Below are 19831 nucleotides of genomic sequence, written 5' to 3' on the forward strand. Positions count from 1 at the left end.
CTGAAAACCCTGGGAGAAGTGAATAATCTACACAGCACCTTTGTGTATTCCCCTCTCAGCACTGAATGACAAGTATGGTCCTGTGGAAAGTGCTGCTAACTGTCCAAAGAGAAAGGCCAGATTAAATCAGAAATTGTCCAGAAACCTGTGACCCAGCCAGTGGCTTTGCTGAGCAAATTAATTACCAAAGCAAGCATCTGATTATTGCCATTCTAAAAGGTGCCCGCTGTTAAATTTGGAATTTGAGATCTCTGTTATTTATGAAGAGAGGGTGGCACTCAGTCCCAGCTCTCTGTCAGCAGCATGACAGACTGTCAGCTCCAGTAATCACACACATGAAATGCATGTTTTGCTCATAATGACAGAATCCTCTAAAACTGTGACTGCAGGCGAGTGATAGCATTTATCATTCCCTAATCTCCAGTGTAAATCAGGAATTCAGTTTTCAACCACATGAGATATAGGAGGGAGCTGAAAGCCAAAATACAAGTAGGACCATGTATCACCATTTCTGATTAGCTGAAAGTGGAGGACAAGTGGAATGAAAATTCATTTTTGTGGATTACAGTTCTTGTGCAGTCCAATTCCCTCTCATAATTTAGACCAACATTAATGCTTCCTTTATCTTTACTCTAGGCTGTTGAGAAGATGCAGAGCTTGTCTGTCAAGCTCGGACTTGCTTTAAGACTATTATCTAAAAAGTAGGAAAGCCATAAATAGTGCTTTGATCCTTTCAAACACAAACAAAATGCTCTAAGGCTGATAGGGATGTGTATTTCTTTTCACACCTAGGAGACTGGCCTGCAGAGCCTTGGGATGGAATTGGATGGGATTTTGGAAGCACTCAGCTGCGCCCTGTCCAGTCCCACCAGCCTCAATGGGAGCTTTCCCATTCAGTGAACTGGATTTACTCCAAACTCAAGAGCTTGGCCCTTCTGGGAATTCTGCTGCCCCAGCCAACGCGGGGTGACAAAGCTGCCAGGACAGACTTCGTGGCATTTAAGGCTCCTTTTCTAATTGCACTGAAGTACAATGGGGTGCCAGGCCCTGGGGCCGGAGTGCTTGAAGGGAAGGCAGGGACTGAGCCCTGGGTGTACCTTGGATAAACAGAACTGGGTCCGGGGCATTGGGTGGACACTCCTTTTTGCCTCCACAGCCACATCAGAGATTTGCCAGAAGATACTTTTACAGATTCTGTCTGGTCACAGAGAGGCACAAGCCTTGTGTGTAAACCTTCTCCTCAACCTTCTCTGTCTGCCTGATTTTAGTCTAGGCAGAATATTGTACCAGGAGAGCTCCTACACAGGCACATCTGCTGCACCCAGCACCAGATTTCCTGGGTTTGTGTGACGTTTTAGCAGTGGAGTCATTTTTTTATCTATTAATACTACTTCTCTGTGAGTAGAAGTGTTGTGTGTTGTCCTGGCTGAGGATGTTTGCAGGATGTTCTGGGCATGGTTGTCTCCAGCACAGAGGTGCCAGGGCCAGGCTGTAGGTCAAGATGTGCCAACCTCTCCTGTCACAGCTCTGACAGTGACAGTGGGATTTGGCAGAATTGTCACTGCCACTATCAACAAGGGGCACCATTCAGCTGAGTGTTTGAGGAGAATCCCTAACATTAAGAACAGGAGTTTCTGAAAAGGAAAATGAGGAACATTTCTGTGCCCATGCCAGAAAAACCAAACCAAAACAAAACAAACTAAGAACCAAACCAAAAGAAAAAATCCCACCACAAACAAAAACCCATTGGAAACTGTGAAGTGCAATTGCAAAGGCACTGCTAAAGCCTGAACTCTAGGAAACATGGCTATGCTGCTGGTACTCCAATATCCCTTCATTGCTGGTGCCAGGAGTGCCAGGACAGCCTCTCCCAGTCCTGCTTGGCTCAAAGCTGCTCTCAGAGACTCTCTGGAGTCTTCAACAATTGTGAGCAGCTCCAGACACTGGAGCTCTATTCTGGTGTGTGGCATTAGAGCCGTTCCTGCTGATGGGCTGGGAGCAGCAGGGCACTCGGTGTGGCTCTCTCAGCCAGCTGGGCTGTGTGCAGGCACTGCTCAGGGCTGGCTTACAGCAGCCACATCCCTGTGGAAGGAATCTCCTACCTCCTCTGTGTCTCCGTCTCCCTGGCACCCACCTGTGCCCAGACAGCACTGTGCCTGCCAAGCAGACCAGCATCCCTGGTCATCTTTTGGGAGCAGAGCTCCTATCAGGAGCTGCTGGAATGCTGGGGTCCCTCTGCAAGACTGGTCTTCCCCAGGCAGGGCCACTCCAGTGCGACTGCAAGCCCACCAAGCTGCACTCCCCTTTCACTGCATATTTTCATATGCTTTAAGATTTAGCTCAGGCAGAACTATTAAATCTCCAGAATTTTAGGCCTATATTCAGAAAAATAGAAATGCTATGTTGTTTGGCAGCCTCTTTTATCAGCCCTGTCTCTCTCCTAACATGCTCACAGCTTTTTAAGTCGCTCATCTGCAGGAGGTTGTGTTCTGTGCTGCTGCTGGTAGTCAGCACAGAACACAACTGAAAAGGTAGTTAAAGAAAAAGGTATTTTGAGAGAGGTAGAAATAGCTGTCCCCTCCAGATAAAGTTAATTGCAGTGGTATTGCACACCACACAAGAAGAGGAACATGTTCAGGAAGTCTCATGGCAGTAATGTTCTCCTGAGGTCAGAGAAGCAGCAAGTAAAGAGTCCCACAAGTGTGGCTTTCCAGGACAGCTTGGGAGAAGCCCTGAGCTCGCTGCTTTCCGAATGCCACTGTGTCACTGCTGCAGTTTTTTACAGGATAAAACATTAAACACGCCAGTCTATTGTGATCCCTGCATGATCCACTTCAGGAACACCTCCTGGGTGCTCCCAGCTTTGCTTGCTGTTTGCAGCAGCTCTGTCAGGCACGTCTTCCACATCTCCTGGGAGCCTCAGAGATGAAGGGGTAATCTGAAATGCTCCTGATGCAGAGGGTGGAGAGACATTGCAAAGTTAGTGCACCTACACATGCCTCCGAAGAGAAATGCTGAATAAAAATCCACCTTGATGTGCTCTTGAAGGCAAAAGCCTTCTAATGCAGTCTGTGCCCATGATTTATAAGAATGACTCATAATATTGCATTATACTTAATATGATGTAACGCTGATGCAAGATGCCATTTGTGGAATTTCAATGTCACAGGGAAAAAAAAAAAGGAGAGAGCAGTCTGGTCATGTACCTTGCCATGCTGTCAGAATGAGATACTTACAGCCAGAATGTGTAGAGCCTTTCAGTATCTAGCTCGCTATTTTTTAGCACGATAACCTGGAGAATAACATTTCTGTTTCCTGGAGTATAAATATCTCTCAGACATACATTATTGTGTTACTTACAGTAATTTAATCAACTTCATATTTGAGAAGACAAATTTGCTAACAGACAATTCAGTCTTACAATTATACCCCCTCACATGGAAGTTTGCAGGGCAAATAAGGATTATGCCTTTAAATTAATTGAAGCTTTATCTCCCTTTTCTGCCCCAGCTGTTATGAATTCTCCTCCTGTTCTCACTGTACGGCTTGCTCCTTCCTGCAGTGAATCAGCACTTCAGGAAACGCTAATTCAAAAAGGAAAGACACCCTAAACTCTGCTTCTGAAGGTCAGAAATCGCTGCTCTCCAGTAGGTTTGACAAATGAGGTGAGGCTCTGGGGCTGCTCGGGCCACTTTGGTGGGGTGTTGGTGACCCCTGTGCGGAACTCTGCCCCTGCCCTTCCAGCAGCCCGAGGAACTCATGCTGTGCAAGTGAGTCCTGATGGATTGTCCCCTGGACAGACAGAGAAACAGAGTCAGAGCCGTTCAGCATGAGAAAAGCTGGCCCTGGCTGCAGGACCCACAGGCACCCCTGGCTGTGTTTATGGGAATGGGTCATGTCCCCCACTCTGCTCCCAGGGCTGCTCTTCGCTGCATCCTGGGCATGCCCCAAGGGTTTCCAGGCACTGCACGACCCGAGCTGTTCAGCAAAGGAACAGGGATGTTCTCCACCTATGACCTTTGAAATCCTCCACATCTGACACCCTCAGTTGTCTCATTTCCAGCAAGAGCTGACAGATTGTGGAATTACAGAGTATCCTGAGCTGGAAGGGACCCTCAGGGATCACCCAGTCCAAGCCCTGGCCCTGCACAGACACCCCAACAATCCCACCCCAGGCATCCCTGAGATCATCATCCCAAGGCTCCTGGAGCTCTGGCAGCCCTGGGGCTGTGCCCATTCCCTGAATAACTGTACCCCTGCTCTGACAGAGCTGTGTGTTCAGGATGTTCAGAGACTGCTGCTGGCACCCCAGGGAGCACAGAGATATTGCTTGGGTAAAACAGGACTGTGAGAGGCTGGAAAGCCTTGAACTGAGATGTCCACAAATCCTGGATCAGGCTTTTCCTGGTGGTTTTCTGTTGGTTCATACCCTGCAGTCCCTTCTGTACCCAGTGCTCCCAGTAAGCCCAGCAGACCATTCTCACCTGCCAAGATGGAATGGATGGTTTTATCAGTGGTTCTCAAGAAGACAACTCGATATTGATGGATCTGTGCTTTTCTAGAGTGTATCCTGAACCACCTGCAGCAGGTGTCACCTTGAAGAAGGACCTTGTCACAGGTGACTCCAGGTGAGTGGGCACAGCACAGTTTCACATTGCAAGACCAAAGTAGAGAGGACTGACTTTTGAACAGCATAGCAGTGCCTACAGGTGGTAGTAAGAAATCAATAAGAATTGATTTATTTTTGGAAACCTGGTAGGTGCCAGTCTGTCTCCTAAGTGCATAAATATCATCAAAACCTAGCCATGGGCGAGTGAAACAAGACAAGAATTTGTAGCCCAGAGGAAAGCCACCATGAATAGATTGTGTGGAGGCTGATAAGATCCATACTGCTCTGAAATGGAGTTCCACCTCACAACAAGGCTGTCTTTGTTGTGGAAGAGTCAGGTTGTGAGAGTCCTGGCATGCCAAATACCTGTAATGGCCTTCCCTGCCAATTGTCTTTAAATACTGTGATTTTTCACACAAGAGCAAAGCCTGAAAGAAATCTCTCTAGCAAAAACATCATTTATTCATTCTCTACAGGACAGTGGAGCAACAAGCCTCTCCTCAGTCCTGTTACTCTTTCTCTCCCCTGCAGATTTAAGTAAAGATTTGTTTGAACAAAGATGGGTAATTTTGCTCTGCGAGGGATGCAGGAAGAAGCGCAGAGCTATCTCTAGATCAGAGCAGCTCCTGAGCCTGCTGGAGAAATGGCAGATGGCCAGAGATATTACAAACTACTGCTCTCCCAGATTACAATGTGGAGAGCTGAACCTTCCAGGCACAAGCTTCCAGGACAGCAAATTGTGCACAGAAAGGTGAGAAACACAAGAAGCCTGCTGGGGAGGCTGGGGAGGCTGCTGGAGTCAGCCTTCCCACAGCCACGTCCAGCACCAATGGCCCTCCTCTGCCCCAGGTCCCCTCCTGGGAGATAACCGAGGTAAAAAATGCAACTTTTCTATTTGTCTGCATTTTTGAGCTTTGCTTTGGGGAAAAATTTCTGGCCAGTAGGCAGTTCCAGCCATGTTTGCAGTCTGGTGTAGGCTGGTGTGTCATTTCCTGGGAATCTTCTACTGCCAGCACCCATCAAATACAAGCAGACCTTTCAAGGAAGTAGCTTTGCCACAAAGGTGAAACTCCTCCGCTGTTTTTTGTTTCACTGGGTCTGTGCATGTACAGCAGAGCAGATTGTGGGTGTTGGGGTTTTACCAGGCTTTTCAGGATGTGCCTTCATGCTACCAGAAGCTGAGTAATAAAGATCTCAGAACCATTCGTTTTGCAAGTATTAATGCTCAGTCCTGGAGTTATTCCCGGAATTCAGGGTTCATTTTGCCAGTGTTGAAGTACAAGTTTTTGCACCACAGAGCCGGACACAGGCATTTGGGATTCTACACAGAGTAAAACTCAGAATCTCACCTATAAAACTCCTACATTAGTAGCATTAAATTAAAGAAGGGTTAGGCTTTTGTTTGGGGTGGAAATGGCTTTTCTTCAATACAATCTGCCTGGCTCCAGCATAACTGGCGAGGTCTCAGCCTACAGGTAATTACCACAACAAAAATAGCATCCACAAATTAACTGCTGCTCCCAACTTCCTTCTCCCATTTGCCTCTAAGTCACACTCACATGATGCTGGAATCAGGACTATTGCACAGGAGGAGGTAAAAGGAGAGCTGAGGAAGCAGGGATTGACATCCCTGGGAGATGGGATCAGCAGAACTCCTGCAGGGAGAGCCCTGCTGGGCTGTGCCTGGTGTCTGGGGAGCATACAGACACCCCTGGCTATTCCAGCTGCTGGAATTGGAGCCACAGCCCCATTGGGACTGCCTCGAATGCCTGGCCCACAGGGACCTGGGGAGCACAGCTCAGCCCAGGTTGGGTCCTGTGCCTACCCTAGCTGCCACTGGAGATCAAAAACATGGCCAGGGCAGCAAACCCAGGGTGTTCAGTGCCTGGGATCCCCAGGAAACCTGTGTGTGGGAGCTGCTGGAGTCCTGCCTTCCCCAGTGCTGCCTCTGTAGCAGCTGCTCTCAGTCCCAAAGGATGGGGTGGGTGGGAATGCTACTGTGCCGAACCCAAATCCGTGTCACAGTGTGACACAGAGTGACAAGGACTCAGCCCGGGGTGTTGCTGTGGAAGCCTTTCCCTCCTTGCAGGGGTAGGTCTCACACAAAGAGCAACGTTTGAACAGCAGGGATGAAAATGATCCCTTTTCAGCTGAGTGAGACATTCATGTCTGAACCTGACAAGACTCCTGCTCACCCACACAGCAGCAGGCAGCTTTTTACCAGAAGTACCATTTGACTTCCCAGATAAAACGTTTGTTTGATTTTTTTTTCCCCCTTTCTTATAGCTGCAAAGAGTAACATTTAGACAAATGCTTGACGGGCAGATGGTCCAACAACCTGCAGAGGTGCCTGCTTGTCTCCTGTGAATGATGGCAGCACGGCAGCGCTGTGGTTCTCCCACTGCGCAGGGCACCAAGCCCCATGCCAGCCTCGAGACAGACAGGGGGACAGCAGGGCCACTCACCTTGCGCCCGGCCTCGTTGTTGTGCAGGTTCATGAGCGTCCTGGCATTCTGCTTGATCTCCCGGGCGTCCACGAAGACCTTGGCGAAGCCAATGCCGTAGCGGATGTCGGCGGAGCAGCCGCCCCATTTCCAGCCCTCCTCCTTGTGGTACTGGCCCTGCTTCTCCTTGTCGCAGCCGCAGTCGCTGAGGTTGCCCTGCGTGCAGGCCGCCGTGATGGCATGGGCCACGCCAGCCGCGATGATGGCGTAGGTGAAGGCGGCCTCCCTGCTCCCTGCAAGGCAGAACAGCCGTGAGCAGCGGGCAGGGGCACGGCGGGCACGGCAGAGGGACCGGCACCGCCTGCAGGCAAGCAGCACCACCTGCTCCTGGAAATGTAAATCTGCTCCATGAACGGGGCTCTGCTCCCCTGGGACTGACCTGCTGGATGCTCATCTCTAAAGCAATGGCTCTCCACGAGGCGGGGGGAGATCAACTGTTGTTCAGGCTGACGCCTTTGGATTTTAGCTTTTATATGTTTCAAATCCTGTACTGATTAATGCATAACTCTAAACTCTGTATAGAGTGTTAGTTAACTGTCTCCACGTTTTGGTCAGACAAAAAAATCCCTCTAGGCCTGAAACGCAAGGACATCCTACAGCCTCAGTATAAACAAAAGTGAATGGGGAGGAGGAAACTGGGGGTAAATAACTTCATTACCTGCAGCTGTAATTGGAGAATTAACCTCTGATATGTAAATGGACCAAACTGATAATTGTGTGAAAAACTTATGACCATCATCCATCCTGGGTGCAGCCTCTGGGAGGCTTTGACTGGCCAAGGTGTGCCTATTGAAGGCTTTTAATAAATACTCACTTTATTCTCTTAACTTTGCCTAGCCTCTGTTCTAGGGGGCCACTCCAAGGTATCGAGGCAGCTTCATCTCTGTATTTCCAGATGCTATTAGAACTAGGTAAACTAAACTTAAAATGAAAGGGTGGGGTGGCAAATGTTGGAGCTCAAAACTAAAGAAAGAAAGGAAAACAAAATAGATGGGCTTGGGGGTTAAATTGTTAAAGCACCCACATTCAACCTTCTAAAAATTCAGCTTGGAAATAGGATTTTATTGAAAAATTTAATTCTACACTAAGTGTTATTTTTACAGGATGACTGCTTCTGTTTGACTCGTGTTCTGAAAACATTTTAACTCAACTGGGACAATTTTTTCACACTGTAGGTGTCAAAAAGTTTTCAACACTGACATCTGTGCTGACTCAATGAAATAAGTCTTGGGTTTAATTTCAAAATTTCTCATAAAATGAAGAAAAAATCCTGACCTGTTTTAGGCACCATGACCAGAGCAAGGTGAAGTGACAGCCTCACCAGAGGACTGTGAGACACAGGTTGGGCCAATATTACTTTTTGCAACAAGGCCATTATGTCAGGTTTCTGCTCCCTGAGTGGGGGGTTCTCACTTTAAATCTAAGATTTAATTTCTCTTTTTGAAGTTTTGTTGCATCCTGATGTGTGTATTTCCCACACATGGACCCTCAGGGATCTGTTAGGCTTTTGGGGCCAGTTGAGCTGAGAGAGGGCCCTTCACAGACTGAGGAGGTTTGCAGAGGTTGCCCATGTATGTCAAACAGCCCTTAAAAAGTTTTGGATCTCCCAAACCAAGAACTTGTCCTACTCTTATTTCTCCAATGACAAAATGCACCCTTGTTCAGTAGGATCAGAATCAGACTCTTAATTAGGGGAGTGCAGATGGGAAGATCCACTTCCCTTCTCCAAGTGCTTGTCAGCTGAGTCCTGGCAGACCTCAGCTGCTGGCAAGTGTTTGTTGCCCATGAAACAAGCCCATTTCTGCTGTTCATTGCATTTCACAAAAAAAATCATCACTTGGGAAAGAAACCTTACAACACCTCAGCCTTGGCTGTATCCCTTTCATGTAATATGATCTGGGTTTCACTGCTGGTCTCTTTTAATGATAAATGTTCACTTCCTTATATCGAGGAAGTAAAATGGAAAACAAGATGACATTATCACAATCTGTTAATAGTCAACTTCGTGCCCTCCAATAGCAAAGGCAGTATTCCCTAATGCTGCAACGTGCTGCATTTATTAAAGAACTTAATAAATATTAAGGAACAGTCAATTATCCGACTTCCTCAAAGGATTCCTTGTTTCTCCTCACTTAAACAAAACAAAACAAAAAAAATCATAAAATTATTTGTTTTGACCATGGAAATTGCAGATGAAGCTTTCTAGAACTCTTGGTTTTTTATAAAAATCTGAATGTGGAAGAGAAAGGCCAGGCTTTAGGTGTATTTGGAGTTGAGCTCTTCCTCCAGTTTACACTCATCAACACCCTCACTGTTTTAAGCACAACACTGTGAAAAAGGCACTGATAAACAGTGTACAACAAGAAGTCCCACTTTATCTCTCAGAGGGCAGCAATGCATCACACCAGGTTTCTGCTCCACAAAGCAGCAAATGGGACATTGTCAAAGAAATATTTTTGAGTTGAATTTACATGTGGTTCTTTTTTCCTTTTGATTTTGATCTGATTACTTTTGTTCAGCACAAGTTATTTTCAAGATCTAGAACAAAAACCACTGGGAGATCATTTGAATCTGACATACTCAGCATTGTAGAGGCTGAGCAGCTTTTTTTGCTTTTTAGAAGGGAGAAAAATGCAATGTAGAAAATACAAAATTAGTTAGTACAAGCAGAGTCAGAAGCCAGTGTCAAGCTTGATCGTAAATTACATTACATAAATTATTTTATAAGTTTGTCTTAACTGGGAGAAAGTCTCAGCAGGTTTTAAAAACTCAAATTTTGAAGATTACAAGGTAAAAAAAGCAAGTGCCTAGAAGAATTGACCCAAGTAGGAAGTGCCTTGGCACTTGTGCAGTGGTGATAAAGTGATGCGGGTTTGTCACGTCTGCATCCAACTGTTCCTGTTTTTTCATAAATGATTGACTTTTTAAGTCTCATTACCCTAGCCTGGCTCACAGAAATGCCAGCATGGGAGGGAGGCTCAGACCAGCCTGAGTGTCTTCTGTGACAGTGCTTGAGGTCCCAGGGGATTGTGCCCAAACAGGGTAATCTGGGCATGGGGGTGCTCCTGCCACTTTTAAGTAGAAATTGTACTCCCCTACTTTGGATTTCAGCAGAGCTGAAATTCCTGAAGGATCTGAAGGGAAAGCATGACTTTACCAAGGTATGGCCAAGCAGCTGCTCCTACAGATGTTAGGCAAAGGTGGAGAGTCACCTCACCTGTCACAGAATCATGGAATCCCAAATTGTTTGGGTTAGGAGCAGACCTTAAAGCTCCACTCATCCACCCCTGCCACGAGCAGGGGCATTTCCACCACTCCAGTGTGCTCCAAGCCCCGTCCAGCCTGCCCTGGATGTGTACAAGAATTACAAGCCCTTCTTTCAGCTCCCAAATCACACATTCTTCTCCTTATCTCAGACAAACCATGGTAAACACTCCAGAGCTCAACTCCAAGCACTGGAACCTCCAGAGAAGGATCTGGCAGCGGTCAGAACTTGCTCTGGCCATTCACAGGGCCCATGACCTGATGGGTTCCAGCCATGGCTCTGCTCCCTCACCCTCACCTGGGGCTCTCCCCAGCCCTAGCCAGTGCCTCAGTGCCGTGGGACCACAGGGTTTCTCTCCAGGTGTTGGACAGAAATATCCTCCTGCTTTTCCTGTGTTTTTCTGCACTGCAGTGAGGTGTGCAGCACACTGCAGCTCCATTTGCTCTCATGGCAGAGAGCTTGGCATTGATGGCTCCCAAAATTTCTGCACCTGCTGATGCAGATCCTCTCCCAAAGCACTGGAGTCCTGTCTGCAGACCCTGCACTGGGCAAGGCACCTTCCCAGGCTGTCTGTACCTGTGTCTGTGAGCTCTGCACAGGCAGCCACCACGCTGGGGTGCCAGGTGTCTCGAGGGGAAGCACTGAGAGGGTCACAGGTGGGTGCAGACACAGGTACTAGCAGGGCAGCTTGTCTCCTAACACTGAGCACAATTATACACAACCCATGCACACCTCGGAGCTTTAATTCTGCAAACACTCACTGCATGCCTCTGATTTGGATATGAATGTTTGCTAGACTGGGTTTGGGCTGATCAGCCTGTCTACCAGCTGCACAGACTGGTCTGCATTCTGGTTTTAATTTAGCTAACTTCATTCAGGTTAAGTTTAAGTTTGAAAACTTTGTAAAAACTTCATTCACACTGATTAGAAATTGGAACTTATTTTTTAAAAGAAGTGCAATACCTTGATGTTGTTTGGGAAACAAAGCCTAAGCCTGCAAAGTGCAGAGTGGATTTACTTGCAGGAAATCAGTAGGTACTCAACAGTTCAGGATCTAAGCCTGTCCCACCCTATCAGTCCCCCTCATAAATTGACTAAGCTGTGAAATAAAAGAGAGACAAATTTCTGTTTATCTCACTGGAAAACATGGGTTGTATTTTCTGCTATTTAATGCCAAAGGGTCAGAGAGGGAGTTATCTGCAGTGACATGAGCTGAAATATGATTGGGAAAATATAAAGATGGAAAACACAGCATACCTTGCCAATTATGTGCCACAGCAAACATTTCTCCTCATCTCTCTATAGAGGCCATAACTCACAGCCTGGAAAAACGCAGAGCAGAACTCATCCCCTGCCTGCTTCGGGCTTTGCCTCCTCCTTCTTTGGTAGACTACAAATGGTTCAGCAGGTTTTTTTTTTATTTTCACCTTTCTTTAACCTAGCATGAGTGGTTAATAAGAATGGTAGCTTAAAAAAAATCATTGAAGTACCCTCTTCCTAATTTTTTCTTCCCCTTCTGTACAAAGTTTGGGGGGTTGGTGCCTTAAAATCTTGTATTCAGTTGGAATTAAAAGGATGGTTCCCTATAAAACAGCACTGTGGTTTTACAAAGATTAGTACAAATAAATAAAATACAGAGGGGCTTTAAGAGGCATTCAAGACTCTGGGGGTTTAGGTCCTGCCCACTTTCATGAGCTAAAGTTCCTTTCATTTACATGTGAAACTCTTGCAGAGGAAACACTCCAGCTAAAGTGACTATTTCTCAAAATACCCCCTCTAAATGTATAAAGTTACTACTCAAGGCGTGTGCACTGCAAAAATCAGAGCCATTATTCTGGAGTTCAAATAAGACTCTGCTTTTCAGAGGGCTCTGAGCCCCCGCACCCCAGCCCTACTGGGAAGCCCTGCCCCTGCCACAGGAGATCTTCCACCTTCCCAGTCAGATGCAATCTCTCTCTTTCTCTGGAACAAGTACTCACAAGACACATCTGAAGGCAGGTATGAAAACCTTGTGATGGGAATTCCAACTGCAGTGACCTTGGGGCAATGTTTTATCTTGTAGTGACAGTCCCTGCTGAGAAAGATTGACTTTTTGGCATAAAGCAGCTTTGGATGATCAGGCCATATTTCAGCCTGGCCTCTGTTTTGCCTGTAAATGACTGTTCTTCTGCAAGACACTGACAGTAAAAACTGGTTGTAAGGGCTGGAAACCTAGCACAGAAATTCAGACTCTGACTTCACCTGACTAGATAGCAAGACTCCTGTTAATTACTTTTTTTTTTTTTTTTTTTTTTTGGTGCATCTTGGGGTGTTCATAACAGCAGTGGTTGAGAAAACAGAATATTTCTCAAACTTTCCTCTAAATATTGACCAAACCACATAGTGCAGCAGCACTCAGAACTGTTTCCCACAGACCTGGGCAGGTAATCTTCCATGCAATACAAAAACAAGAAGGACTTTCCTGACAGAGCTCCAGGAGAGTTTGGACACCGCTCTCGGGGATGCACAGGGTGGGATTGTTGGGGTGTCTGTGCTGGACCAAGGGTTGGACTCCATTATCCCTGAGGGTGCCTTACAGCTCAGGAGATTCTGGGATTCCACCAGTGGTTGCTCACTTGGTCTGTTATTCTGGAATTTAAACAATCAGACTTTAAAACCTGACACAAGAGACTACAGCAACTCCCTGAAATGATTGAAGATTAAATTTGTTCTTCAGCACACTTGTATTGGGATGCTTTCACAAGTGTTTGGCTGTAATACAGTGACAATATGAAGATTTACTCATAACTTTTCTGTTAATTTTTGTGTTAAAGCTACCCAGAGAGGTAAATGTCCTAGATCTTCTTCTGTTTTCCATACCAGCAGGAGAGCTGACAGCTCTGAACAGGTTAGTGAAGGGTTTACCTTGTAGGGCAGTTGCCATTTGTTTCAGTAGGCAGGAGTGGGAATGTCACTCTTCCCTTACATTGATTGAAGCCATAAAAGAAAAGTTGATTTTAGTATCTGGAAAATGAATCACTGCTAAATTCAGTCCAGGGCAGAGCCAACAGTGCAGTGGAAAAAGGAAAGCCAGCAGGCTCTCCTGGTGTGTGTGTGCCTCAGGACAGCCCGGGAGGATCCCTGAGCCAAAGGCATCGGGCACAGTGTGCAGAGCTGCTAGGCTGCCTTGCTTTGCTCATCAGCTTTGGGACCAGCCTGTCTATGGGGATTCTTCTTTTGATTTCAGCTTTCCGTATTCCCAAGAGTAATGTCAGGTGGGTGAAGTATCAATGTGATTATACTGAAGCATTTTCCAGGGTAGAAGAGAGCAAAGAATTTATGCATTTTAGTAAGGCCAGGATGAAGACCTGGCTGAAATGTTTTGCTAAAATTTTCCTTGCAGATCACTACTCACACCGCAGGACTCCCTCCATTCCTCCTCCCCTACTGGGTCCTTGCAGCCTCTGCAGGGGTCTTGTGCCTCTCTTTTCTCAGATCTGTCCTGAGGAGTCTCCACTTGGCCGTGTCCCCCTGTGGAAGTGCAGTCAAACAGTTTGTACCACTTCACTTTCTTGTTTAACAGTGCCAGTGCTGCTCACTTGTGGAAAAAAGAGATGGGTTTTTTTCCCCTATGATGCCAATGTGGTGGTGTCCTCCAGATCCTGTAAAATCTAGTCGTGTCCCAAGGCAGTCCTCTGAGACAACAGCAGAGTCATTGCTGGCCACCTGCTCACAAGGTTGCGCCCCGCAAAATGGGCCCCTGAGGCACAGCCTTTGTCACAGCTCTCACTCTTCCTGTGATCCAGCAGAGCCCAAATCTGATTTTCAGACTGTATCAAAGGCATCTCTGGCTGTTCAGACCCTTAGGCTTGAGCCACATTTCACCTGAAGACAGACAGGCAGGAGGGTTTTGGCCTATCCTGCTTTAAAAACGTTGGTTTTGATTGTGGCCGTCCTCAGGAACAGAACTGCTGACCACCATGGCAAATGTATTTGGTTTTAAGTGTGTCCATAATTGCAGTGTTGCGTCATCTCCATGGTTATTTTAAAAATTCTCTCCGTGACTCTACATTATTAATAAGGTGTCTGTGGAAAGGTCTAGAAGAATCGTGCCTGTGTCAATCTGGGCTCCATCATTCCCTCCGTGACCAGAGAAGAGCAATCTGATGGCACTTTGTGACTTCTCTTCGTGCTCCTGGCACTGCTGTCAGGAGCTGGCACGAGGTTACATCCACAGGGTGTCAGGAGGGGAGAATTTCTCTTTGGAAGGGCAAAACTGATAAAATGACCCAGGAAATGGAGAGTGAGTGCTGGCCACTGGTTGGAAGCTCACTGCGACGAGCAGGAAACTCAAGCCCATGAGCACAAATATGCTCTAGGATGAATTCAAACGGTTGCTTACTGTACCTCTACAAAAAAACTCCACAAATAAACTCCACAAATAAACTATCACTTCACTGGGTGATGGATTGTATGTGAATTTTAAAAAATACTCACATGCTACAGGTTAGAACAGGGAAATACTGTTTGATGCTTTCCTTCTAGAGAAGTCCAAGTGTTTAAATAAGGCTAATATTCCTTTTGCCATTTGAAAGATAGGAAAAGAGAAACACAGAAGAGAGTGCCATGATCCCTTAGCTACACAACAGCAGGGCCAGGAGGGGAATCGCTTTGAACAGCAATAAGAGAATGTAAATAATTGCAGTACATTTGCATAACATTCATTGAATAGATTACCCAGCAAGGGTAAAAGCAAAGAAAGCTGGAACTGAAGATGTGGCTTGGTGTGCCATCAAAGCTGTGGGCTGGGAAATAGATCACAAGACTCTCTGGTACCTAAGGGAGCTTGTTTTACACACAAACTCCATTTCCATAGGAGTTACTTGGGCACATCCTCCCAGGCTGCTGCGAGCCCCTGCTGGCTGCACCTGCCTGCAGGGCTGTGGCTAGGACAGCCACACTACTGTCACCCTGAAGTCATGTCCTCATCACAGAGCAGCCCACCAGAGCCACCCCAGAGGCAAAGGAAGCCTCACAGAGACAGAAGGATGAGCTCACATGTGGCTCACATTGCAAGTGGCAAGACAAAGGTGCCCTGCACTCCCCAGGCAATAACTTCAGGGTGCCATTGCCTGAAAGGTACAGTCAGTTCTTAAATGCCAGGGAAGGGACTGGCGTGCTTGAGGCTGTTGGAACAGTATTGTGGAACACACCTCGTCAAAGGCTAATTTAAAAAGCAAAGAGGGTACATTATCCTCACCAAATGGTAACCTGAGTTGTTCTGGTGCTCTGTCACCTTGAAACACTTCCTATAGGGCTTCATGATCCTTCATGTCCCACATCTCTCTTTCCTATTCAGGGTAAGGCCCTCAGGCCTGATCTCATGTTTGTGGGCTCCAAATTCGACTTATGGCTTTATGGCACATAGGTTGCCTTTTTAATCAAGGTTAAATATTATTTCTTTGTATGGTAACCTGGAACACACCCTGGCAGAGATCGTTGAGAAAGAACAAGAGATGCCTTTTCCCCATAGCCATAGAAAGATGAGCTGTGTCAGATGTTCAGAATTTCTATACCTGCTGATAGGGAAGAAGCGGAAGAACAAGGAGGTCACCTGAACAGAACAGTTACATTAAAATATTCTGTGGTGTTTGAGAGCCTGAGTAGTTTTATCCCTGAGACCACAGGAATGTCTGTGCTAAAGAAAAATTCACCACTGGATTTCAACCCTCTTATGATTTTTACCAAAGTTTACTTTAAAATTAACATATATAACCTGTTTAAATTTGAGGGTTTTGTTATTCTTTGAAAAAATTTTATGGAGTTTTGTAATTTGGATGCTGTTCAACTCTTGACTGCGTTCTGAAACCAAGGAAGAATTTGCCCTATCCATCTTAGCCTCATAATGGATAGATAGAACATATTACGAGTTATCACCTCAAAGACAGATCAAAGTCTACTTCCTTTGATATTGACTTTCTTTAAAAGGACCTAAATATAACCCGCTAGCTAAATAATTCAATTTTCGGAGGGAGGGAAGGAACTGAGAGCATGTTTACACAACATACCACAACAACTCTGCAATTTTCTAATTTCTGAGAGAAGAAAACTCCTTCTCACATTTCTCTGTTTAAGGAAATGTTACTGTTTGACTAGAAGAGCCCAAACCTGCCAGCCATCCAAATGGACTCTCACTGACAGAAGTGGCAAACACATGCCTGCATCACTGACAGGAAGGGCTCAGCTCAAGGAACAGAAACAATGAGCTAATCTGAATAAATGCTCCATTTTCAGATGTTTCCCAATGTTGTGCAGGGGGCTTTTTACCTCCTCTACTTGAGCCACTCTGATTATCAAAGGTTTTGAAAGGCAGGGTTTTCAAACCGAGCTGAGTTCTCTTCCTCTTCTTTCCTTACCTATCTAAGCTCTGGGTAGCACCTACCAGTGTGCACTGATGTGGTAAAACCCACGCTCCGTGTTCTCAGGGGCTGCAGAGCAGAGTGGCAAGGCTGCGCCTCTGTGTTTCATGGGAGTGCCAGGAATGAGGGCCTGGGAGAGATCCTGCCATGGGACTGATTAGGGCCTGGGGACAGCCCATCCACAGGGCTCCCCCACAGCTGCTCAGGACTCCCCTGGCCCTTGTTCTCTGTGCTGCCTGCTCTCCTCATGAAACATCCATGTTTTCTACCATGCTAAGCATTGCTTGATTGAGTTTCTGGGTTTTGCAACTTCATTTTACATGGGGAAGAGACTGGAAACCACAGATCCTTCTGGACGTGGAATGCAGTGCTGCAAAGTGATGAGCTTTCAGTGGTGGCTCTAAAAAAGACTAGCCTGTATTTGGAAAACACATTCCTTGGTCTTTGCATTTGAAATGGAATCAAAGAAACGTTGGGTAAATTTCACTACAGCGTTTTGCAGGATGGGAGCATGAGAGTTTTAATGCCCCATTTCTTCAGGTATTTACATTTGTTATTATTAATGCTGTTTTAGTTCAGAATTTGGATAGATTTTGTACTGCTGCAATAACCGAAGACATGGGAAATGGAAGTGGACCTTCTGTCAGTGGATTGGACTAGCGTTTGTGAATGCCCTGACATCTCAAAGCAAAACACACCCACTCTTCCTCGTGGCACAGAGGTACAGCTGCTGTGGAAAGATTTTGTGTGGTAGGAATTTCTCACAGCAAGACTGATGGCTGTGCCTGGGTCCCACCAAGCACAAACACCAAGCCGGTATCCCTGGGGGTGCCTGCACCCCAGAAGTGCAGTTCCAGCTCTGCTCAGCATTCTGGCTCTCACTGCTGCCTTCAACAAGAGCCAGCCCCCTTTTTTCCCATCCCTAAGTACATGAATAAGGTCCTGTGCACATGAATGGGAAGCTTTTTGGAGAGGATTTCTGAGAGCAGGGCTGTGAAATAGTGTGGTGGGAGCTGGCACACATAGAAGCGAAGCACAGGCAGGTGCCGTGCCGGGAGGGAGCAGGTCGGCAGTGACAGCACAGCGCCCAGGTGCACACACAGTCCTGCCCGGCTGGCACGGGCTGGGAGCTACCCGTCCCCAAGCCCAGCAGCCGTGCCCGTGACACCCCCGGGTGCCCCCCGTGCCCTCGGGCGGGCGGCAGCAGAGCCGAGAGCACGTACCCACTTTGAGCTCCTTGCCGAAGACCGTCCGCTCGCCCAGGGCCGAGCAATTCCAGCGCCCGTTGCGGAACTGGAACTGGCACTCGTTGATGCCCATCTGGGACCCTTCCCCGATGACAATGATCGCGTCGGGCCTGCTCTGGCAGATCGCCCGCTGCCGGGGGGCGAGCCCGGGGATCTTGTTACAGATGATACTGGCTCCCAGGGCCACCACAGAGGAGAAACCCCTGCAACGACAAGACACCGGCGGTGGCTGAGGGAAGGCTAGTCCCGGAGGCAGAGCAGCACCCGCTGCCTTCCCATGCTGCGGCTCCGGCGCTGGCAGGTGCCCCGGAGAGCGCCCGCTTTTCCCCTGTCGCTGCCCTCTTCCCGAGCCGAGGCAGAGATCGGCAGCACGTTGGTCCTGCCAAAACACCACCAAACTTCCTCCTTCGAGAATTAAAGAGCGTGCAGCAGCATTGTCTGTCCGGGCCGCGCACAGGCAGAGGGCTGGGAGGGTTTTCCCAAACCTTCCGAGCAGTTAGAGGAGAGAGGGAGAGAAGGAGGGAGGGAAGGAAGGGAGGGGGACAACCCACGCTCCCTGCCCCGCGGCCGCGCCGCCTCCTCCCAAACCCAGCGCACCTGGCCGGGGATGCTGCGGGTCCGGAGCGCCGCCGCCCGCCCTGCGCCCCTCCCGGGGCGGGCGGCGTTGTCTCCCCGGGCGGCAGCGGCCGAGGGATGTCCCTGCGGGAGGCGGGGGCAGATACCGGGCAGAGAACGGCCGGGGCACCCCGCACCGGGCCGCCGGCCGGGCTGGAAAAGGCCGGCAGCCTGGGGACCCTCGCAGCCTCCCAAATCGCCGGGGCCGCTGCCTCGTCCCGATGGAGGGCCGCTCCGAGCTGCAGGCACTTTACCTGTCTTTTGAAAAATAATCGTGATCTCCACCATCATCACTTTTTTCTTTTTTTTTTTTTTTTTTTTTTTTTTTTTTTTTTTTTTTGAGACTTCTCGAGTTAAATAGTAACAGGTCTGGGCAGGTTGGGCTGAGCGCTAAAGAGAGCGCGATTGTTATAAAGGAAAGAAAAAAAAAGTTACTTACCCGATCTTGATATACACAATCCCCAGGCTCAGGAAGATGTGGAAGATCCAGCGCCTTGTTTTCCTGTTCATATTCCTTGCTTGCCGTGGCTCAGACCAACACGCGAAACGATGCCCGGCGCGCTCGGGGCCGGGGCCGCTCCGTCCCTGGCGGTCACGGCCGCCCGGCCGAGCGGGGCAGCCCCCGCCGCGCCCCGCAGCACCCGCGGCTCCGCGCCGAGCCCCCGCCGTCTCTGAGCATGGCCCCGCCGGGGCTGCGCTCCGCCCGCGCTACCGGCCCCGCTCCGGCCGCGGGCGCTGTCCGGGAGCGCGGGGCTGGACGGGCTGCAGGGTCCTGCGAGAGCCAGCCGCGTCCCCACCTTCGGTGTGAATTGGCTCTCTCTCTTCTTCACACAACTAACCCCCTTCCCTTTTTTTTTTTTTTTTTTTCTTTTCCTCTCTTTCTGTCTTTTTCAGCTACTTGGGCGTGTTCTCCAAAGGAGGGAGTTGTCCAGCCGGGGGGGGGGAAAGCGAGGCGGGGAGGTGGGCAGGAGGGGAATAGGAGCGGCAGACGGATCACCTGCCTGCGGGCAGGCTCAGCGCGATCCTCCTCCTGCGGGCACGGCCCGGGGGAAGGCGGCGGGGGCTCCGGGGGGTGTCACCGGGGGACGCCCCCGGGGCTGGCCCCGGCCCGCCGGGCGGCATTGGGGGCCCGCACCCCGCGCTGCTCCGCGCCGGCAGCGGGGCTGCAGCTTTGACTCCGCGCTCGTCGCCCG

General features: G+C 48.5%; 1 protein-coding gene across 1 annotated transcript in view; it reads right to left on the bottom strand.

The window, feature by feature from the left end:
* WNT7A (Wnt family member 7A) overlaps positions 1–19818 on the bottom strand; it is a 35584-nt gene extending 15766 nt beyond the window's left edge. The window contains exons 1-3 of the mRNA XM_053954058.1: positions 19078–19818; positions 18000–18226; positions 7075–7346 (exon numbers count right to left, since the gene is read on the bottom strand). Coding sequence (XP_053810033.1) covers positions 7075–7346; positions 18000–18226; positions 19078–19148 — 570 coding nt within the window. The 5' untranslated portion in view covers positions 19149–19818. The remainder of the gene's footprint in view (positions 1–7074; positions 7347–17999; positions 18227–19077) is intronic.
* Positions 19819–19831: the final 13 nt, after the last annotated feature.

This window comes from Vidua chalybeata, chromosome 12, assembly GCF_026979565.1.
Source record: "Vidua chalybeata isolate OUT-0048 chromosome 12, bVidCha1 merged haplotype, whole genome shotgun sequence".
NCBI classification, from domain to species: domain Eukaryota; kingdom Metazoa; phylum Chordata; class Aves; order Passeriformes; family Viduidae; genus Vidua; species Vidua chalybeata.